The sequence below is a fragment of the Oncorhynchus mykiss genome, chromosome 22 (genome assembly GCF_013265735.2).
Source record: "Oncorhynchus mykiss isolate Arlee chromosome 22, USDA_OmykA_1.1, whole genome shotgun sequence".
NCBI lineage: Eukaryota > Metazoa > Chordata > Actinopteri > Salmoniformes > Salmonidae > Oncorhynchus > Oncorhynchus mykiss.
The window spans coordinates 7955114-7979046 of record NC_048586.1 but is presented as its reverse complement, the minus strand read 5'-3'; the positions used below and the strand labels follow the sequence as shown (position 1 = coordinate 7979046).

General features: G+C 46.2%; 1 protein-coding gene across 9 annotated transcripts; it reads right to left on the bottom strand.

The window, feature by feature from the left end:
* Positions 1-560: 560 nt before the first annotated feature.
* Positions 561-22677, bottom strand: rev1 (REV1 DNA directed polymerase). Of its 9 annotated transcripts, none has more exons than XR_005038784.1 (23): positions 22407-22677; positions 18409-18477; positions 17749-17881; positions 13881-14049; positions 13167-13808; positions 12211-13034; positions 11592-11690; positions 7085-7322; positions 6310-6438; positions 5996-6150; positions 5536-5655; positions 5212-5432; positions 4821-4993; positions 4483-4712; positions 4192-4406; positions 3805-4068; positions 3622-3724; positions 3245-3444; positions 2997-3147; positions 2631-2733; positions 1153-2496; positions 847-910; positions 561-697 (listed from the first exon to the last, which is right to left on the bottom strand). XR_005038784.1 is itself a non-coding variant. In XM_036958603.1 (22 exons), the coding sequence occupies exons 2-22, from the start codon at positions 18463-18465 to the stop codon at positions 899-901; spliced, it is 4302 nt and encodes a 1433-aa protein (XP_036814498.1). In that variant the 5' UTR covers positions 18466-18477; positions 22407-22677; the 3' UTR covers positions 561-898. The 9 variants fall into 9 exon arrangements, 4 of the variants coding, with proteins under 4 accessions (XP_036814498.1, XP_036814496.1, XP_036814497.1 ...); XR_005038785.1 differs by having other exon boundaries at positions 2430-2496; XR_005038786.1 differs by having other exon boundaries at positions 847-907; positions 2430-2496.
* Between the last annotated feature and the right edge of the window lie 1256 nt (positions 22678-23933).

The following is a 23933-nucleotide window of genomic DNA, read 5'->3' as shown; positions in this document are numbered from 1 at the left end:
AAATGAGGCTGAATGAACTGTGCCAGACAATACACGTGTAATGCATATAAATTAGTCAAGGATATCCATATTGTAACAACTTGGTACACATGTAGCAAACATTGTCAAGACTCAACATTTGCAAGGACATTCATATCGCTATAACGTGCACATTTATATCTCTTGATCGGTTTGACTCGAGTGATGAAATTTGGCACACATGCTCAGGGATAGGAGTCTGGATAACCCACGCAATCTCAGACACCACTGACCAGATTTTGACAAAACTTGGGTGAATGATGCGTCTTGCCATAGAGATCCATCATTATTTACAAAATTACACTGATTGGCCCAAGGGGTGGCACTATAGAAATCAACTGTTTGCATCTCAGACACCATTTTGACAAAACTTGGTTGAATGAGTCTTGCCATAGAACTGTCATTTACAAAATTACACTGATTGGCCCAAGGGGAGCGCTGCATCATTTCTGGGGACGACGCGTTTACTTTTAGCTTGTTTCATCATCCTTTTCAAAAGGATCATGACACCAACTCCAAATCACACACCAAATTAAAATCAAGAATTTTACAAGTTCCAAGTTTATTATCAAGTTCTTAGAAAACATACAAATGATGTCACAGCTTCAGGTCTTCAGGCACGGGTCAGTCGTGATAGACAGGTACACTGACCAATGAGATAATTCCTTCTGGCCCTTCCCTTTTGTAGAGTTAGGGCAGATGAGAGGAAAAGTGAGCATTATACAGTCACTCAGACCACAGCATACACATTCTAAGGAAATAAACTCAACAAAGGATTGTCTGTGTCTCCTGTGTTTAGAACTACATTCATTTCCCCAGCATACTCACCGTTATATGATCATGGATTGGGTACAGTAGAAACCATTTCAAAACCACCATGTCATCCACTCTGCTGATGTCACAATGAGAGAAAACTGTCAGTTCTTTTTTTTTTTTTGCAACAAATGTGTGCTCTCTTGAACATTTGTATCCCGCGATGTCACAATAAGAGAACATTTTAATTCTGCAACGTCACAAAAAGGTGTGACATTGTGAGGGCATAAGCAAGTATTATTTCATTTGATGTCAGAGTATTGACAGCTCATAAGGAGAGTGGGTGCCTCACAACAGCCTAAAATGGCTTCCCCTCCTCACCATCTGCACGTCAGATAGTAGCTATCCAAAGCGATATAGTATTGCCTTCTCCTAGATTTTCTCATCAGTGTAGTTGAAGGAGAGGAAGCCACTTCACACCATTGCAATTCTGTGTCAACCTATAGAGGTTGCATAAAAAAGTTACATAAGTGCTTCGGCCAAATGTTGGTTTCCATCCCCGTCACAAACACACACGATGAAAGAGCAAAAGAGAGAACTAACAGTTAATAACACACTACTTGTAACCAATACAAGAGAAAACATAAGAATGTCTATATAGAAAGTTGTTTTCTTTTGAAACTTAACAAGAGGTGTTGAAAACACAATTTACATGCCATAACAAGGTTTGGCACTTTTTGTTTTTTTTTGCAGAGGAAAGGTCAAAAAAAAAAAAATTTGCTTGCTTTTTAAAAACAATCTCCCAAACAGGATGTTTTTGCATCTTTTTGCTACCATGTCAGTTTGCAGATACCTCTGAGGCTATGGTGGCAGAGCTTAGAGTAACAGAACGACTGGTGAAAAGCAGAGAGAAAAGAAACAGAGCCAGGAAAAGTGGATGTCTATGGTTTCCTTCTTTCTGCCTCCAAACCCTGGATGTCACAGAATAGGGGGGGGGGGGGGGGGGGCAGAGTAGACCGTCAAGAAGGCAAGGAGATTCCATGGCCACCATCAGACTGTGATATTTGGCATATTCACACACCTAATGGCCGAGTCAGCCATCACTCATGAGATTCAGTGGGTCCTGACCAACAGGGCTACAGGAGGAGTGTTCCTGCTGCCCCCCCCCCCGGCTCATTGAAGGTTGGACAGTGCGTGTCGGGCCAAGTTGATATTCAGGCTGCTGAAGTGTAGTGCAGCCGATTCCTGTGCTGTGTTCTGCTGACGCGTGTCATAATGAAGTCGAAATAGAACGCAGGTCAGTGAGAGAGAGCTTGTCATATAGATCCTATTATTACTAATTCTATGGGGCTTGCTGAGCTGATGTCACAGAACTTTCACTGTGATGTCACAAGAAGAGAAGACAGCTCCTCCCGTCAGGATTATGATGTAATAGTTTGATGATGTAACAGTGGTACAACAAACAGAACACTGATGCAGAGTGTGTGGAGGAGCAAAACTGGATCTCAAATGGCATCCTATCCCCCACATACTAGTGCACTACTTTTGACCAGTGCACTATGTGGGGAATAAGGTGCGATTTGAGACTTGGCTAGAGCCTGCCGTGTCCTCTCCTATGTGATCTTCAGAGTGCTGCCGTAGGTCTGCTGTACCACCACCTGCACGTTGTCCAGGATGAAGTCAAAGGCCATGCTCCACACAGACTCCACAGACTGCTGCATCAACCTGCAATCACATAGGGTACGTGAAAATAAATGAATGGGAACAGAGGAGAAAACTGAAAAGTACCAGCCTTGGCCCAGTGGTCCGTGACTGTCAAACTGAGTAGAGGGGAGAGTTAAACCATGAGTGGACCGTACCTCTTCATGTACTTGATGACCAGGTCAAGTTTCTCCAGGTCTTTGTCCTCGATCAGATCAGTGCAGTACTTGACCACCTGCAGAATGTCCTCCTCCATGGGTTCTGAGGACGGGGGGAAAGGACAAAGACCTGGATTTTCACACACAACCACATCATTAACAAACAGTCAAAAGCACAACTACTACTGTATGACAGCAAAGGTCCCATTATTCACAGAGATGGTACTGACCGACCCACTCCCCCTTCTGTACCTGAGATGATACTGACCGACCCAGTCCCCCTTCTGTACCTGAGATGATACTGACCAACCCACTCCCCCTTCTGTACCTGAGATGATACTGACCGACCCACTCCCCCTTCTGTACCTGATATGGTAGTGACCCATTCTCTGAGTAGTGTTCGGATGTCCGTGAAATCACAGGCTCCAGCCAGGGTGGGTTCAGGGCGAGGGGTGAACTTAGACAGAGTCTCTGGGACATCCTGCTTTAGGGAGGATGTGGAAGGTCCATTCTCCAGCTGGTTGGGGGTCAGTTCAGGCCAATCATAAAGCATCAGTACAAATCCATTCAGAAAAAAATTCTGACTGACCTTGGATAAGTGTCTAGGGGCTCACCTTGAGGCCGTTGGATAGGTCCCTCGGTCTGAGCGGGTGCTGTAGGGCTTTGGCAGGGCTGTTTCCTGGTGGGTGGGGCCTCTTTAGAGGGGAGAGGCCTTTCTTAATGGGACTGGAGTTGGTGTTCTTCTTCTTGTAGCGCCTCTTCACCCGACCCACTCCAACCTGCTTCAGCTGCAACAGGGGGTTCCTCTGCTCTGCTACAGAGAAAGAGGGGTTGAGAGAGAGGAGGGAGAACAAAGGAGGCAAGGAAAGGAGATGGAGAAATAAGGGGGTAATGCAAAGAGGGTTGAATTTGATCATTAGTGGAACGTCTACGGTTCTTTCCAGTGTATTGTATGAACATACTGTATTCTGCTCTACATCTCTGGTCTTACCCATGATGATGCCTTGGGCCTGGGCGGTCTCTCTGCGGCTGTACGCTGAACGCAGTTCCTCCTGGAGCTCTCTGGGGAGCGCTGCAAACACCTCCGGGTCAACCTACAGAGAGACGGAATATTTGTGTGTGTGTGTGTGTGTAATGGGGCTATTGGCGTTAATGAGAATGTTTGTGTGTGTACCTGGGAAAAGTCAGGCAGTTCCAGTATGATGCCCGTGGAGCCAGGCTGTCCAGGCTGGTTGGGGATCTGAAGCACCAGTGTTCCTACAGGAAGGGCAGCGGGGGTAGGAGGAGAGGAGGGGGAAGAAAGAAGGGATGAGGGGTGAGGGGTAGAGGGGCGGTGGTGTGACCCATTGTGGGATCTCTCTTTCTCTCTGTGGGTCCAGGAGCGCTCCACCTGTTCTCTCAATTCTGCAGGCAAGGCATCCAACACTGACCTGTCCACCTGACACACAGACACACACACGTAAGGGCGCTTTCAAACTGCCGAAAATGATGCATCAAAAACATAGCCAACTCAATGGATTTTCAATGACAGCAATGTACTGGTGAACTAGGGGTGGAGAACCTGTGAAGGAGAGGGGACCTCGATGCTGAGGTTGAGGCGTGTCCGAACATGGTTAGGTGTGCGCGTAGAGGGCAGAGGCTCTTCTTTACTTGTCCCTGGGATTGGATCAGCAGGCGAAGGAGGGCGGAGAGTGGAGAAGGGGGGTGGGACTCTGGCAGAGGAACTCTTCCCCTGATTGGTGGTTGAGTCAGCAACAGGAGCATCAGCTAGCAAATCTGAAGAGAGAGAGCAGAGGTTGATGTATGGCTTCTTGAGATAATCACTAACAAGATCTCACACACACACACACACCTGTGTGGTTGTGTTGGGTGGGGGGCCGCTGGGCCAGAAGCATGTCTCTGATGGAGCGTGTTTTAGGGCCGGAGGGGTCATAGGGGGCTGAGTGAGCCCCATCAAGGAGCTGCACCTGAAGGCCCACCCCCCTCAGGTCCTGCACCTCCAGCCTCATTGAGTGGAACAGCTTGATGACCTCACTGCCTATCAACTGACCACTGTCTGTCGACTGGGCCAGGGTCACTGACCTGAGAGGGGGGACAGAGGGAGAGAGAAGAGAAGGACAGAAATGGATAAGGAAAGAGGTGAGTGAATTATGTCCCCTCCGTGTGTAACCCTGTCCATTGCGCTCTCACCTGGCCAGATTGTCACAGATGCCGTGACCACCATATTTGGATGGCTCCACCGGGGCCCCCACCTTACGCACCATGACCTTTAGGGTCAGTCTGCGACCCCTGAGCCCCGCCCCCTGAAGACGCTTCTGTACCTCCATGGACAGGTTGGTCAGGAACGACTCCGCCTCGTCCACCTGGGGTGAGAGAAAATATGGAGAATTGTGAGAACGACAGAATGGAGTAACAGAAAAGCAGCATGAGCTGTTGCAGAACATCGGTTCTACACAAAACAGAGTGTTCTGCCTCCTTGAATAAGCCTTGGTTCCGACCAGCATAAACCAGTTATGACCTGTGTAGAGCGGAACCAAATCAAACAAGCCTCTAACCACTGTAAACCAAATCTGGTCCTTACCTGTGTGAAGCGGACGTTGTAGTTCATCTCGGCCGAGACAGACTTCCTTTCCTTCTCGCTGCGTACGGGCCGGTCGTCGAGACCTCGGCAGAACCTGAAGAGGGTCTGCCCGGTGCGAGGGCCAAACTCCTTCTGCAGTTGCTGTAGAGACACCTGCTGCAGGTCCCCACACGACCTCACACCCAGAGACGCCAGCTTTGCGCCCATAGAACGGCCCACACCTGAGATTGGTGAGGGGAAGAGGGATGGGTAGAGGTGGTGAAACGCACCACCAGAAAGATGATCAGTTGCAGTGTCCACCAGGTGGTGCTGTAGTGTCCTCACCTGGCAGGCTAGTGACCCTGTGGTCCCTGATGAAGTCGTCCACTTCCTCTGACCTCAGGAGGTACTGTCCGTCTGGCTTGGCCTTCCGGGTCGCCATCCTCGCCAGCAGGATGTTGGACCCTGGAGAAGTCAGAGGTGACAGGTCACAAGTGTGACTGAGTGGGAGGGAAACTATGCTTAACAATGGCAGTCAACTCCCCTTGCTCCCCTAGAAGTTCAGGGTCGCGTTCAGTAGAGCACAAGCACACTAGCAAAACATTTTGAAGTGGAAAATGAAAAGGAGCATTTGTTATTGGACAAGCCCAGATAACAGTGAGGGACTATTTCAGTCTGTTTTCTGCCATTTGGTGCATAATAAACAACCTAGGTAGTAGTGCCCGCTCCGTTTGCAAATGTTTCCTCCCGTTGTGCCTACAGAACATTACCCAGGGGTGGTAGAGGAAGGCGTGGCACCACTCACCCATGCCCACCGAGGCAGTGCACCCAGTCCTCTCCCTGACATCTGTCCGGATGGCGCTGGCCAGCTCTTCAGGTGTAGCACCCAACTCAGCCAGCAGGGCAGAGCAATCCACCAACGCCTCATCACAACTCAGAGCCTCAATGTTGTGAGTATAACTACGGGGGGGGTGAAATCAATTTGTTGTTTATCACATGATTGTGCTACGATCCTAACAAGTAACAAAGGAATCAGAATGGTCAGAGGTCATGACTAACAGCGGGAGGTGAGAGAGAAAATTAGATGGGAGGATCTGTAAATCCCCCCTACATCCGTACCTGGCGAGGGTCTCGTACATAGCCAGTGCCACCTCCTTGTAAGCCTGGAAGTCATAAGGGACAGACTGCAGGGAAGGACACAGCTGTTTGGCCTGGCCAAAAAACATCCCATTCCTCACTCCTGCCTGCCTGACAGAAGGAAAAGAAAAACAGGAGACCTGATTACTAAAGGGTAGAGGGTATGTATGGAACCTGGCCTCGTTGGAAAGCACTTCTGACCCATCAGGAATGCACAGAGGACATAAGACAGGCACACTTCCAGATACCAAAGGAAATATCCCTTTTCTGTGGAAACAATGTTAATATACTATTTTAAACTTCGTGCTTAGAACAGCCAATTATATTTCCACCAACCATTTCATTTGTTAGGCTTCTTTTTGACAATTTGAGGGTTAAACGGGTCAATTTGAGGGTTAAACTAATGCATTCTGGGAAATGTAGCATTTTCCCCATATTGAACTAAATCATTTCATATAAATGTAGAATATTTGCACAGGTTTTTTTCCTTGATCATTCATTTAAAAAAAAGTTTGTCCTGAAAATCAATTGTTTCAACATTATTTTACATGCATGTATATAATGACATGATTGATGTTTTATGTACAAGATGTTAATTCGTATAGACTACACCTAATATAGAAGAATTTGAATTTCACAGAATTAAATTATTTCCTTTAATTCAAACAATGGTGTATCATGTTTACTACGCCAATTCAAATTCAACGAGGCATTTGAGCCCAACCCTGAGTGAGTATGTAGAGAGATAGAGAGTTACCTGGCCTCGTAGCTACAGGAGGCAATCTCAGCCATAGAGAGGCAAGTTGTGTCCGGGTGGGAGTGGGAGACGTGACTCTCGGCCGAGGTCATTTCCTCCAGGTCCCCATCCTTCCTCTCCGAGACGCCTGCATGGGAGTATTTCCTCTGGTAGTACTGCAGTTCCAGCTGGCGGTCAACGCCAGGCCTCTGGGCCACTCTGCCTGGACCACGGTTACTGGTCACAGCTACTGGCTTCCCTGAGGGGGAGGAGAGGAGGTGGGCGGTTAGGTGGGCACTGGCCAGTTAAGGACTAGATTTGAGGCATACAAATAAATGAGAATGTGTGTGCGCCCGTAGGTGTGGGACTGGTACATTTACCATATAACTACAGGAGGCAATCTGCATGAAGGTCATCATGAAAATAAAATAACTGTCATAACCCCTAAGAAAAAAATGATGGCGGTAGAGGCCACTGTGTTCTTGGGGACCTTCAATGCTGGATATATTTTTTGGCCCTCTTCCCCAGATCTGTGCCTCGACACAATCCTGTCTCGGAGCTCTACAGACAATTCATTCGACCTCATGGCTTGATTTTTTTGGGGGTCCCACAGTTGACAGCACTGTCGACTGTGGGGCCTTATATAGACAGGTGTGTACCTTTTCAAATAATGTCAAATCAATGGAATTTACCACAGGTGGACTCCAAGTTGTAGAAACATCTCAAGGATGATCAGTGGAAATGGGATGCACCCAAGCTCAGTTGAGTCTCATAGCAAAGGGTCTGAATACTTTTTTTCTCTTCATCAAAACTATGAAATAACACATATGGAATCATGTAGTAACCAAAAAAAGTGTTCAACAAAACATATTTGATATTTTAGATTCTTCAGTATCCACTCTTTGCTAAAAGTGTGCAAAGCTGTCGTCAAGGCACTTTTTTGGTTACTACATGATTCCATGTGTTATTTCATAGTTTTCATGTCTTCACTATTATTCTACAATGTAGAAAACAGTAAAAATAAAGAAAAACCCTGGAATGAGGAGGTGTGTCAGAGATCTATCTTCAGGTAGGCTCGCTTAATATAAACGGCGCCAGAGATGCGGGAAAGCAGAGTCTGTTGGGTGAAAACACACCACCATTCAAAGGTTTGGGGTCACTTAGAAATGTCCTTGTTTTTGAAAGAAAAACACATTTTTAGCCATTTAAAATGACAAATTGATCATAAATACAGTGTAGACATGGTTAATGTTGTAAATGACTATAATAGCTGGAAACGGCTGATTTTTTATGGAATATCTACATAGGCGTACAGAGGCCCATTATCAGCAACCATCACTCCTGTGTTCCAATGGCACGTTGTGTTAGTTATCAAATCAAAGTTTGTCACGTGCGCCGAATACAACAGGTGTAGATAGACCTCACAGTGAAATGCTTACTTACAGGCTCTAACCAATAGTGCAAAAAAGGTATTAGGTGAACAATGGGTAAGTAAAGAAATAAAACAGTAAAAAGACAGGCTGTATACAGTAGCGAGGCTATAAAAGTAGCGTGGATACATACATTCACCGGTTGGTTAGTCAGGCTGATTGAGGTAGTATGTACATATGGTTATCTAATCCAAGTTTATCATTTTTAAAGGCTAATTGATCATTAGAAAACCCTTTTGCAACTATGTTAGCACAGCTGAAAACTGTTGTTCTGATTAAAGAAAAAATAACTGGCCTTCTTTAGACTAGAGTATCTGGAGCATCAGCATTTGTGGGTTCGATTACAGGCTCAAAAGGACCAGAAACAAAGAACTTTCTTCTGAAACTCGTCAGTCTATTATTGTTCTGAGAAATTGAGGCTATTCCATGTGAGAAATTGCCAAGAAACTTTAGATCTCATACACTGCGGTGTACTACTCTCTTCACAGAATGGCGCTAACTAGCTCTAACCAGAATAGAAAGAGGAGTGGGAGGCCCCGGTGCACAACTGAGCAAGAGTACATTAGTGTGTTTAGCTTGAGAAACAGACAAGTCCTCAACTAGCAGCTTCATTAAATAGTAATCTCAGACTGGCAACAAAAGAAGAAGATTAAGATGGGCAAAAGAACACAGACACTGGACAGAGGAAGATTGGAAAACAGTGTTATGGACAGACAAATCTAAGTTTGAGGTGTTCGGATCACAAAGAAGAACATTTGTGAGAGGCAGATAAAATAAAAAGATGCTGAAGGAGTGTTTGACACCAATGTCGAGCATGGTGGAGGCAATGTGATGTTCTGGGGGTGCTTTGGTGGTGGTAAATTTTGAGATTTGTACAGGGTAGAAGGGATCTTGAAGAAGGAAGGCTAACACCATGGCCTGTGGACGGCGCTTAATTGGAGGCAATTTCCTCCTACAACAGGAAAATGACCCAAAGCACAGCTCCAAACTACGTAAGAACTATTTAGGGAAGAAGCAGTCAGCTGGTATTCTGTCTGTAATGGAGTAACCAGCACAGTCACCGGATCACAACCCTATTGAGCTGTTGTGGGAGCAGCTTGACCGTATGGTACGTAAGAAGTGCCCATCAAGCCAATCCAACTTGTGGGAGGTGCTTCAGGAAGCATGGGGTGAAATCTCTTCAGATTACCCTCAACAAATTGACAACTAGAATGCCAAAGGTCTGCAAGGCTGTAATTACTGCAAATGGAGGATTCTTTGACAAAAGCAACATTTGAAGGACAATTTTTATTTCAATTAAAAAATATTTATAACCTTGTCAACGTCTTGACTATATTTCCTAATCATTTTGCAACTCATTTCATGTATGTTTTCATAGAAAACAAAAACATTTCTAAGTGACGCCAAACCTTTGAACGGTTGTGTGTGTGTGTGTGTGTGTGTGTGTATATACACACACACAAACACACACACCTTAGCCAAATACATTTAAAAACTCAGCTTTCACAAATCCTGACATTTAATCCTAGGAATTCCCTGTTTTAGGTCAGTTAGGATCACCACTTGTTTTTTTCATCACATTCCCAGTGGGTCAGAAGTTTACATACACTCAATTAGTATTTGGTAACATTGCCTTTAAAATTGTTTAACTTGGGTCAAACATTTAAGGCAGCCTTCCACCAGCTTCCCACAATAAGTTGGGTGAACTTGGCCCATTCCTCCTGACAGAGCTGGTGTAACTAAGTCAGGTTTGTAGGCCTCCTCGCTCGCACACACTTTTTCAGTTCTGCCCACACAATTTCTATGGGATTGAAGTCAGGGCTTTGTGATGGCCACTCCAATACCTTGACTTTGTTGTCCTTAAGCCATTTTGCCACAACTTTGGAAGTTTGCTCCGGGTCATTGTCCATTTGGAAGACCCATTTGTGACCAAGCTTTAACTTCCTGACTGATGTCTTGAGATGTTGCTTCAATATATCCACATAATTGTCCTCCTCATGATGCCATCTATTTTGTGAAGTGCACCAGTCCCTCCTGCAGAAAAGCACCTGCACAGCATGATGCTGCCACCCCCGTGCTTCACGGTTGGGATGGTGTGCTTCACGGTTGGGATGGTGTTCTTCAGCTTGCAAGCCTTCCCCTTTTTCCTCCAAACATAACGACGGTCATTATGGCCAAACAGTTATTTATGTTTCATCAGACCAGATGACATTTGCACTCCCCAAGTGCAGTTGCAAACCGTAGTCTGGCTTTTTTATGGCGTTTTTGGAGCAGTGGCTTCTTCCTTGCTGAGCTGCCTTTCAGGTTATGTCGATATAGGACTTGTTTTATTGTGGATATTTATACTTTTGTACCCGTTTCTTCCAGCATCTTCACAAGGTCCTTTGCTGTTGTTCTGAGATTGATTTTCACTTTTCGCACCAAAGTACATTCATCTCTAGGAGACAGAACGTGTCTCCTTCCTGAGCAGTATGACGGCTGTGTGGTCCATGGTGTTTATACTTGCATACTATTGTTTGTACAGAGGAACGTGGTACCTTCAGGCATTTGGAAATTGCTCCTAAGGATGATTTCTTTTGATTTTCCCATGTCGTCAAGCAAAGAGGCACCGAGTTTGAAGGTAGGCCTTGAAATTAATCCACAGGTACACCTCCAATGGACTCAAATGATGTCAATTAGCCTATCAGAAGCTTCTAAAGCCATGACATCATTTTCTGGAATTTTCCAAGCTGTTTAAAGGCACAGTCAACTTAGTGTATGTTAACTTCTGACCCACTAGAATTGTGATACAGTGAATTATAAGTTAAAGAATCTGTCTGTAAACAATTGTTGGAAAAATGACTTGTGTCATGCACAAAGTAGATGTCCTAACCGACTTGCCAAAACTATAGTTGAAAAACTAGTTTTAATGACTCCAACCTAAGTATGTAAACTTCCGACTTAAACTTTATGTATGTATGTATGTATGTATGTATATTTTGTGCTATTCAAACAGTTATTGCAGTGACTGTGGTCATTTGGCTGACCAATAACTGTCACCCAAAATTCCATGACCGTCACGGCCCTGTGTGTGTGTGTGTGTGTGAGAGCGTGCATGCCTTTAAGGTCGGGCCTGTGTCTGATCCCCACGGAGACAAAGAAACAGTCCATGTCCACATGCAGGATACAGGACTGAGGGCCAGGAGCAGCTGACGAGCCTGAACAACAAACACACAGACAAATCAGAAGAGAGACAGACTTGTAACATACACGGAATAAGAAACACACACACATTTACCGACAGAAGTAAATGTACACACAGCTACTCCGGTAATAAGGTCAGCAAAACACGTCACACTCAGACTCACCCTTCCATTAAACCCTGACGACATTAACAACATGCAGAATGTTTCCCATGAGAGAGAGAGAGAGAGAGAGAGAGAGAGAGAGAGAGAGAGAGAGAGAGAGAGAGAGAGACAGAGAGACAGGGAGAGAGAGAGAGAGACAGAGAGACAGAGAGACAGAGAGACAGAGAGACAGAGAGACAGAGAGAGAGAGAGAGAGAGGGAGAGAGGAGAGTGTGAGACAGAGAGACAGAGAGACAGAGAGACAGAGAGACAGAGAGACAGAGAGACAGAGACAGAGAGAGAGAGAGAGACATGACTGGACTGAGTAATCAGAATTCACATGCCATCAGACAGAGACCACCTAATCCAATCACACACTCCTCTTCCTTACCCTCTCTCCTCTGGCGTTTGAGCCTGTCTCTACCGGGGAATGTGGCGCCCCCCGTGGCCCTCCTCCTGCTCTGCAGCGTGTTGACATACTCAGAGAACTCACTCCTCCACGTGGAGATGTGATGTAGACGAGAGTGGGAGTAGAACTCTGAGATGATCCCCCCGGTCTTCGCCAGTACTGATTGGTGGTCGCTGTCTGGAGTGGCGGGATTTGAGGGAATAGCTGATAAGTTGTTGGTTTCAAGAGGGGCGGGGTTAGGTGTAAAGGCATTGTGGTGACTGCCATTCAGACGGACAGGGGAAGTGGAGCGGTTTGGGTTATCAAGGGGGAGGGGTTTCTCAGGAGGGGAATCTGATTGACGGGGCTTCGGCGGTGAGAGAACGAGGGGGCGGGACGCCAAGGCAGCCGTCGCCTCCTGATAGGTGGGTGGCGGAGGTTTGGGTTGCTGTTCATTGGCCAGTTGTTCGTGGTGTCTGTGGTGAGACACAGGGGGAGGAGTTGGGTTCCTGGGGGGGCTGTGGAGAAGTTTGGGGGGGTCAGATTTCAAAGGGGAGTTGGATAGGGGGCTGGCAGGATGCAGGGACACAGACCCCCCCGTGGACTTCCTGTCAGGGTTCAGGGGTGTGTCTGTGGGTAGTGTGGGGTTGGGGGAGAGATCCAGAGGCTTTAAGGCACCATTCACAGGGTGGGCGTGACCATTGGTCAGAGGGGGGTCCGTTGCCCCTCTGGTGGGTCTGACAGAACAGGGGTCCTCTCCGCCCCCCTCTTGCACCCAGTTTATTTGGGCGGTCCTCATTTTGTCATAGGTCAGTAATGATCCATTTCTATAGGACAGAGAGAGAAGTGGGAATTTAGAATCACAACTTGGAACCAATGTTCTTTATGTGCAACCTACGTTTGTATGTTATTATGCCAGCACCAATATACATATATCAACACACACAAAACACACTCACAGTCTGAAGTCCAGATCCCGGTAGCTGTGCTGGAGGTGGTTGGAGAAGGAGAGGCTGGACTGAGGTTGTGCGTGCCCAGGTTTAGAGTGCTCATGGCTGGGGTGAGCTGGGATGGGACCGGGGGTCTGTAAGTGGGTGTCGGCTGGAGCAAGAGGCTGGATGCAGCCTGGCTTGGCCTGCCCTTGGCTGGGTGGGTGGTGGGGGATGTGTCCTGGGTCAGAGTAGAGGTGATTGGAGGAGTAGGGGCTGAGAAAGCAGTGTCCTGGGCTAAAGTGTCTGGACTGAGGGTTGAGGTGACTGGCGAGGGGGAGCGAGTGGCTGGGCTGGGGGTTGAGGTCACCAGATAGCGGGTTACACTGGTTGGGCTGGGGGAGGAGATTGTCTATGTGTAGAATGCTGTGGCTGGATATAGGAGTGTGGTGGCTGGATAGGGGCTTCCCAAGGCTGGGGGATGGGTTGTTGAGGACAGGTATGAGGTTATTGAGGCTGGGTACAGGGAGGCTGTGGCTGGGTTGGGTTTGCCCGTGGATGAGTCCTGCAGCCTCCTGGCCCTGGCGAACACACACACTGGGGAAGGTCAGGCCTTTCTGCTTGGCATAGAGCTGGTACTGCAGGTAGGACAGGAGATGGCCAGCCTTGATACTGAAGGTGGGAAAGAGGAAGGTTTAAACACTATACGTAGATTATTTACACAACACACAACACTACACCCACCTGTCAGTGATCCACTCCGGCCGGACCACCTTCTGGTCCCTCAGCTCCTGTATCTTGCTGTTGGGCAGATTGGTGGTGATTATGTGGGTTGTCTTGGAGCGGGAGTAGTACATGTGAAACAGACCCCCATGCAGCATCATCAGCCTGCGCAGCTCGTCCGCACTGGGGTCTAGGTATAGAAATAATACATAGAAGAATTGGACTGGGGCTGATATCCACATTCTACTCTTCATAATCCTATGCTCACACACACAGTCAAAAGCCAGAGAGGAAGAACAGGAACAGACATCAAAGAGCAGGGTAAAGCACACACACACAGCACCAGTCAAAAGTTTGGAAACACCTTCTCATTCAAGGGTTTTTCTTTATTTGTACCATTTCCTACATTGTAGAATAATAGTAAAGACATCAAAACTACAAATAACACATATGGAATCATGTAGTAACCCCCCCCCAAAAAAACCTGTTAAATAAAAATATATTTTGTATGAGATTCTTCAAAGTAGCCACCCTTTGCGTTGATGACAGCTTTGCACACTCTTGGCATTCTCTCAACCAGCTTCGAGGTAGTCACCTGGAATGCATTTCAATTAACAGGTGTGCCTTGCCTAAAGTACATTTGTTGAATTTCTTTCCTTCTTAATGCGTTTGAGCCAATCAGAAGATGGTCTTTTACCAAATAGGGATAAGTCCATATTATGGCAAGAACGGCTTAAATAAGCAAAGAGAAAAGATAGTCCATCATTACTTTAAGGTCAGTCAATCATCAAAATTTCAAGAACTTTCAAAGTTTCTTCAAGTGCAGTCGCAAAAACCATCAAGCGCTATGATGAAACTGGCCCTCATGAGGACCGCCACAGGAAAGGAAGACCCAGAGTTCTCTGCTGCAGTCTGCTGTCCCCACATGCTTCAAGATGGCCACCATTGTTCCTGTACCTAAAGAAGGCAAAGATAACTGAACTAAATGACTATCGCCCCATAGAACTCACTTCTGTCATCATGAAGTGCTTTGCGAGACTAGTCAAGGATCATGTCACCTCCACCTTACTTGTCACCCTAGACCCATTTCAATTTGCTTATCGTCCTAATAGATCCACAGACAATGCAATCGCCATCACATAGCACACTGCCCTGTCCCATCTGGACAAGAGGAATACCTACATAAGAATGCTGTTCATGGACTATAGCTCAGCATTCAACACCATAGTACCCTCCAAGCTCATCATTAAGCTTGAGGCCCTGGGTCTGAACCCCGCCTTGTGTAACTGGACCCTGGACTTCCTGACGGGCCACCCCCAAGTGGTGAAGGTAGGAAACAACACCACATCGTTGATCCCCCCACAAGGGTGCGTGCTTCACCCCCTCCTGTACTCCCTGTTCACCCATGACAGCGTGGCCATGCACTCATCCAACTCAATCATCTACCACAGTAGTAGGCTTGATTACCAATGATGAGACAGCCTACAGGGAGGAGGTGAGGGCTCTGGGAGTGTGGTGCCAGGAAAATAGCCTCCCTCTCTCAACGTCAACAAAACAAAGGAGGTGATCGTGGTCTTCAGGAAACAGCAGAGGGAGCACCTCCCCATCCACATCGACGGGACCGCTGTGGAAAGCTTCAAGTTCCTCTGTGTACACATCACTGATGATCTGAAATGGTCCATCCACACAGACAGCATGGTGAAGAAGGCGAAACAGCGCCTCTTCAACCTCAGGAGGCTACAGAAATGTGTCCTGGCATCTAAAACCCACACAAACTTTTACAGATGCAGAATTGAGAGCATCCTGTCAGGCTGTATCACCGCTCCACCGGGGAATGTGTGTGTGTGTGGGTGTGTGTGGCAACTGCACTGCCCACAACCGCAGGGCTCTCCAGAGGGTGGTGCGATCTGCCCAACGCATCACCGGCAGCAAACTACCTACCCTTAAGGACACCTAGAGCACCCGATGTCACAGGAAGGCCAAAAAGATCATCAAGGACAACAACCACCCGAGCCACTTCCTGTTCACCCGGCTATCATCCAGAAGGCGATGTCAGTACAGGTACATCAAATCTGTTACCGAGAGACTGAAAAGCAGATTATATCTCAATGTCATCAGACTGTTAAATAGCCATCATATGCACATTAGAGGCTGCTGCCCTATATACATAGACTTGAAATCACTGGCCACTTTATTAATGGAACACTAGTCACTTTAATATTACTCATGTCATGTATATACTGTATTCTATTCTACTGTATCTTAGTCTATGTCCCTCTGACATTGCTCATCCATATATATGTAATTCCATTCCTTTATTTGGCTGTGTGCATTGTTGTGAAATTGTTAGATATTACTGCACTGTTGGATTTCGCTACACCCGCAATAACATCTGCTAAACACGTGTATGTGACCAATAAGATTTGAAAGAGATGTTACCAGCCTCAGAAAATTGCAGCCCAAATAAATGCTTCACTGAGTTCAAGTAACAGACACATCGACATACTGCGTGAATCAGGCCTTCATGGTCAAATTGCTGCAAAGAAAACACTACTAAATGACATCAATAAGAAGAGACTTGCTTGGGCTTATAAACACGAGCAACAGACATTAGACCGGTGGAAATCTGTCCTATGGTCTGATGAGTCCAAGTTTGAGATTTTTGGTTCCAACCACCGTGTCTTTGTGAGACACAGAGTAGGTGAACAGATGATCTCCGCATGTGTGGTTCCAACCGTGAAGCATGGAGGGAGAGGTGTGATGGTGCTTTGATGGTGACACTGTCAGTGATTTATTTAGAATTCAAGGCACACTTAATAAGGATGACTACCACAGCATTCTGCAGTGATACACCATCCCATCTGGTTTGCGCTTAGTGGGACTATCATTTATTTTTTTTCAACAGGACAATGACCCAACAGACCTTCAGGCTGTGTAAGGGCTATTTGACCAAGGAGAGTGATGGAGTGTTGCATCAGATGACCTGGCCTCCAAAATCACCCAACTGTTTGGGTTACTACATGATTACATAGAGAAGACATCAAAACTATTACTCTACCATGTAGAAAATAGTCTAAATAAAGAGAAACCAATGAATGAGTAGGTAGAGAGGAGATTATTTCCATGTACTCCCCTGTGATATTCTTAGAAATCATTTACATATCCAATTTAGATTTCCTGTAGGTGAACAGATAGAAGAAAGACAAATACAAAAGCTAAATGAGGGGAAAGAGTGAAAGGTGGAAAGAGGAATGAGAAGAAGAAATGGTTAAAAATGGAAAAGTGGAGATAAGAGGGGGAAAGAGAAAATAAATGAAAGATAGAGATTGGGATAGAAGGAGAGAAGGGAAGGCAGTGTGGGAAAATAGAATAAAGAGGTAGAACGTGTCGACCGCACAGCAATCCCAACAAAGCCTTCTATGGCTTACCTAACAACTGAACCCTGTCTATTGTACGGTCCACGCGCACAAAGTCCATACATTGCAGTTACACACGGTAGCCAAGTCTACGCCCCTTTGACGGCGATTGGTCAACCGAAGGGATTCTTCAATTAAGTGTTTGTTGTCAATCAATGAGATGTGCATGAAAACAAGGCCTATTTTTCCACTTGAGAAATAATGCACCAAACATCTTAGTTAGATGTAAAATTGTGTGACTAAGAGCTCTGCAAAAACATCTAAATAAATAACAGATTTCTTGATTTATCTTAGATTCATTTGGACTCTTTTGAGGAAGTGTATGCTTGCTACAGCATCTCAAGATGGACAAACAGTACTATTGCCGCTTTGTCTCATTTGTCAAGCAAAGGTCTTTTGAGGGAGTATGCGAGCGCACTCGTTCGGGTCACCTAGCCAGACCATGCTGATGCCTTAATGGCCATGTGTCTCACCTGTGTACCCGTTGACATATATGGCCACCCCAGCGAAGATGCTAGAGCAGGCTCCATCTTTCTGTTTCTCTCTGGGGGCATCCATCTTAAACTGCTCATCCAGCTTGGACACCTTAGCAGCCATGTAGCCACCCTACACACACATTTTACATGTAAAGTCATTTAGCAGATGCTCATATCTAGAGCAACTTACAGAAACAATTAAGGTGAAGTGCCTTGCTCAAGGGCACAGACAGATTTTTCACCTGGTCGGTTGCTAACCCAACGCTCTTAACCGCTAGGCTACATGCTGCCGGTACACACACACACACATTTTAGAATTTGTTCTAACAAGAAACCCTGATATTCTCACTGCAGACTGATAGTCACACATGCAACAGGGCTCCAGGCGAAGTCAATGAAGTGCCAAATTAAGGAGGAAAACCTGGGTCGGCTTATCATGCATGACATATACAGAGCATTACTACAAAATTCTTAGCCTCTCCTTTCTCATCAGCAGTCATAATTATACATAATCACACAGGTATCAACCTAAGTTGTTTGCACAATTCAATATGCACTAGCAGTACCATATTATCCCACTGAGCTAAAGTGAGCCAATGTAACAGATAATGCCACGCTCATGGGTCTCCATTGCAACGGAAACAGGAAGTTACTCACCATGGAGGCCCAACCGTTGTCATCCCTGTCCCTCTTCCTCCGCCCATCTCGACTCATACTGAGAAACACCTGGGAGAGGATGAGACAGGGGAAAAATAGTCTGTTTTAGGTAGCCATATCTATGGTGAGTCAGTCCGTGTAAGAGAACCCACACAGATACACACACTTTGTTATCAGGTGTTTAGGTGATCGACCAGCCAACTTCAGTACACTAATTAGGCTTGTATTGTAATTAGTGATCGATACAGGGAGATTTACATCAGGCCCCACCCTAGAAGAACAGTACAACAGTGTGTGGGGAAGTGTGGTGACCAATGCTTACTTTGATTGAAACGTTGGATATTACATTTTTGCATCTGAGCTCTTAGAGTGTGCGGCTCTCCTTTATTTTCACGTATTCTACTCCGCTAGCCAGCACCTCGCCTAAATAGGTGTTCTACTCCGCTAGCCAGCACCTCACCTAAATAGGTGTTCTACTCCGCTAGCCAGAACCTCACCTAAATAGGTGTTCTACTCCGCTAGCCAGCACCTCACCTAAATAGGTGTTCTACTCCGCTAGCCAGCACCTCACCTAAATAGGTGTTCTACTCCGCTAGCCAGAACCTCGCCTAAATAGGTGTTCTACTCCGCTAGCCAGCACCTCACCTAAATAGGTGTTCTACTCCGCTAGCCAGAACCTCACCTAAATAGGTGTTCTACTCCGCTAGCCAGAACCTCACCTAAATAGGTGTTCTACTCCGCTAGCCAGCACCTCACCTAAATAGGTGTTCTACTCCGCTAGCCAGAACCTCACCTAAATAGGTGTTCTACTCCACTAGCCAGCACCTCACCTAAATAGGTGTTCTACTCCGCTAGCCAGCACCTCACCTAAATAGGTGTTCTACTCCGCTAGCCAGAACCTCGCCTAAATAGGTGTTCTACTCCGCTAGCCAGCACCTCACCTAAATAGGTGTTCTACTCCGCTAGCCAGAACCTCACCTAAATAGGTGTTCTACTCCGCTAGCCAGAACCTCACCTAAATAGGTGTTCTACTCCGCTAGCCAGAACCTCGCCTAAATAGGTGTTCTACTCCGCTAGCCAGAACCTCACCTAAATAGGTGTTCTACTCCGCTAGCCAGAACCTCACCTAAATAGGTGTTCTACTCCGCTAGCCAGAACCTCGCCTAAATAGGTGTTCTACTCCGCTAGCCAGAACCTCAGCTAAATAGGCGTGCGTTTCTTTTTCTTCTAGATTGGCCAATTCTTACTTACCATATACATTTGACCTTCCTTGGTCTGTCATTTTGTCCCTCAAAACACACACTCTAGAACATTTTATTTTTTCTCACACTTGATGTTCTCCCACCCTATATCCTGTGGGTGCCTCCATCTCAGATGGTGTGATTATGATGAAACCATCCTCATCCTCTCTTATTACATTATTGTAATTATCTGTCTGGACCTTTCAATTCTGGCCTTGGGAATTGTAGTGCTAATCTCAAAACAGATTTATCTTCAAACCCCCTCCTATTGGGCTTTCTGAGCTCAATCCATCAGACTGTTGTCCAACTTGACATGAGGAGGGTGTTTCCTAGCTCAGGGAGAGATCAACAACTTCTGATTTTGGAGTGTACTCTCCCTTTAGCACAGACCCTAGCCTCAGTCTGTGATCCATGTCTCAACCGGAGGGAGTGGCCCAGTAAGCCTATTAGTCCTAATATAGGCCCTGAGAAAGGGAGCCTGAACAGCCGCCATTAAGAAACCCATAGCAGAGAAAGGCACATCTGTTGAATGAATAGGCAGACACAGTCAGGTTTGACACTGATTGTCTGTGTTCCCAATCTGCTCATCACCTGTAGCTGGCTGCCATGATTGCAGCGTGTGACTTATATCCTGCCGGGGCCAGGTGCTCCAATCATGCAAATGAGCATGAGCAGGAAGAACACACTCAGGTCAGTTCAAAGGGAGGTGACATCAAACATTGGGAGAATCTCAATTGCATACTCCTCGCATCCTCACCTTCTCAAAAGCCACTGGATCAGAAAACCCAGAGGTCCCAACCCTTTGCCCTTCTCCTCCAATGGGTTTTTGAGAAGGAGGCGAGAGGACGCAAGGAGTATGCAATTGAAATTCTCCCAAGAAAGAGAAAATGAAGGAAGCCGAATGGAAAAAAAGGATGGATGTAGCCTTGGGTAGAAATGTTATGGACAAAGGCACATAAAAAAGGATGACGGGGGGGGGGGGGGGGACAGAAAATGACGTCGGCAGATAACCTATACGGAGTAGAAAGCAGTAAGGAAGAGGTGGAGATATGGGGTTAAATCTAAGCCTACATCCCATCCATGGACAGGTAATCAATCAGACAAAGCATCTGAGAAAGATTGACTATCCTACGCCTGTCTGTCTTTTTTATTCTAGCCCTACAATATTTGCTGGGTTAAGATCAGCTTCATCTGGCGCTGTTATGACCTTTAACATTATGAGCTAAAAATACACCTGTCTCCAGAACAGTTCTAAAAGGCCTCCCGCTGTATTAACTCTGCAGCAGCATATAAGCAGCGGGGATGGCTGGACCATAGACATAGATAGAGGACTCATCTCTGTATCTGTGCCATTATAGTGTTTGTGATGGCTTGGACAGTGCCATTGAAGTTCCATTTTGAAGTAGTACATTTTCTTCTTCAAGATTGTCTGATCGTGCCTAATGACATGACTCCAACAGGGTCACCAGGAGGGATCAGCTAATAAAGTTGTAAGTCCCACCCAGTTGACTACATTACAACAGTGGAAGCCCTCAATGGTGCTGCCCATGCTAATACAGCCTTTTGACCACTAGAGGGCTCTATCATTCTCTATGGGCTGGACACCTGCCAGACCGTCTGTCCTGCTGTGCCACGCTCAAATGAGTCCCCACAGAAACACAAATGGCCCACAGCTGGTGGACTCCAGGTGTCACAGTGTAACCTGGCTCCAAAGTATTGTGGTACAAAAGGGCCAAATTGGTTCCTGCCTCCAAGAAGGAGTCCATCTTAAGTCAACTTCAAGGGCTGGTACCAAGAATTCATCATTCAGGCATAGACAGTTAGATATGGGAGAGATGCTGGGAGTGAGAGGGGACAGACAATGTACTTACTAAAGCAATTATTACTGATTTCCATTACAAAGACAATTAAAATGAGTACAAAGAGCAGAGCAGCAGACACCAGTCTAACTGCAGCTTATTTTTGTACGAGGGCTGTTATTGGAGCATGCTTCGTACAGTGCCACCACTGCTCTCCTCGCTGACTCTACTTACTGGACTGAAATTTCTAAAGTAAGCAGGTTGCAGGAGTCATGCTTGCTGGAGTTGGCTACAGGTCTAGCTAGCCCCCCTCCCTGCTCCCTCCTTCCTCGAGCAGAACACAAACAAAGATTTGTGGTCGACCTGCATGGCGAGCACTGCCTGGACACACGAATGGGCATGATTTTACTTTAAGATTGATTTTTACTTTAAGCTAGATATAGCTTTGCATACGGACTAGCGATGACGATTTCCTAAATGGAAAGACAGCTGACCCCAATCACGTCCACTATGTGTGTAGCTAAGCTTGTTAGCTAGATCCACGCCTGATTCTGTGTGGGAAATGTATTGCTTGCTTCGTCATGTCTGTCAGCTAGTGTGGTCCCATGTGATTTTGACTACCACAGACCTAAAAAAGCTCAACTAGCCACGTTACTCTCGAATGAAGACTGTCAAAAAAGGCAAGCTGAAAGACAGATATTATGCAAATCTAGCCAGCTGCAGAGTTAGCTGGTAAATAACAAATGTAACCGAATGAATCGTGTCGCAGCGCTACAGAGTATAATTTCAGACTGTGCACAGATTCTGTGTGCAGTGAGGGGAGGACACGTTGCTTATGTCGAAATTATGTTACATAATTGTCCAACAATGAATACACAGTAGGTGCACGAGTGTGTGCTACAAAGTGTCCACACTGTACTGTTCCCATTGTAAAAGCGGAAGTCGCTTTGCTACTCACCTTCTCTTCTACTGACTTGATCTTGTGCTGAAATCAAACAGCTAAATGTTGCTCTCGCAGGCTGGATCCTTCTTCTAAAAGGGTCTATGCGGTGGAGTTATTCCCTATTTTGAGTTTAGTGTAACTGTTGTGGTCTTCCTATTTTGACATGCTCTTGAATAATCTCCGATCACCTTTCTCCGTGTGCTCTCCATTTTCAGCAGCCCGTCTGCTTTTTCTCTGCCTCCCTTCTCTCCCTCTCTCAACTCCCTGGCTCCTCCCCTCACTGTTTAGCGCCTTAAACCGTCCTCCCTGTCGGGTCAGTGACAGCTCCCATTGCCGCTGACTGTGGTTATCGTGCCACCCCGTGGCGAGTCAACAACACTACACTTGACGCAGCGCTGTGAAAGGCCACGTTCCATTTCATTGTCAATTTTCCCTAGCCTTTAAAACCTCATCGGCCTCCGCCGCATAAAGAAGTAGTTATTGCGCCACTTAAACTGGAGAAGGGTCTGAAAATTGAAATGGAATTGGGTCAAAGAGATTAGGGGACGATGGTATGTTGTGGGCCACTATCTCACGCACGCACGTCCCTGGTTTTAATGTATATGGCACGTCCTCATTGATTTGGCCAGAGAGGAAGTGTCAAACATGTCAGAAATAAGCCTAATGCGTGTGTATGTGTTTATTTTGGACCTGCCTGCTTTCCCGCCTTTGGGACAACGACTCCCATTGTTAAGGCGGAGACACGAGCACTCGTCATTATATACAGATCTCTGACTGGTCTTTTGACTGTTACTGCATCCAGCATACTGGCCCCCTAAACACACACACACAAATTACCTCGACTAACCTGTACCCCCGCACATTGACTCGGTACCCCCTGTATATAGCCTCGTTTTTGTTATTTTATTGTGTTACTTTTTATTGTATTTTTTACTTTCATTTATTTAGTTAAGATTTTATTAATTATATTTACTGAACTGCGTTGTTGGTTATGACAGTGGACAACGGTTAAGGGCTTTGTAAGTAAGCATTTCACGGTAAGGTCTACCTACACCTGTTGTATTCGGCGCATGTGACAAATACAATTTGATTTGAAAACGGAAAAACGCAATACACAATCTGCATATAATATATGGTAGCCATGGCTCTCGGGCAAAAAAAATCCATGCAGGCAGCCAAGAAGAGGACTATAGTCACAGAGTCCAAATATAGGGCTGCGTGTAGACTAGGCCGAGTGTGTGACAGATAGTGCGACAGGGTCCTCAGAAACCCTAGCCTAACCGGACAGCAGATGGCGCTATTATTCCAGCACGCCTACAGACTTCACAAAATGACGCACGGGCGACATACATGCGGAGAATACCGAAACGCGGTGGAGCTATGATACTTCAGTTCAGTCCAGTGTAGGCCTACTGATAATGGGTAAACCGTTATCTCGAAAGTCTCTGTTGTAACCGTGTGGCAATACATGTTATCAGCCGCTGAACATTAGTCGGCCTATGATGATTGGCCCTAATATTTTAGTATATCCAATATTATGCA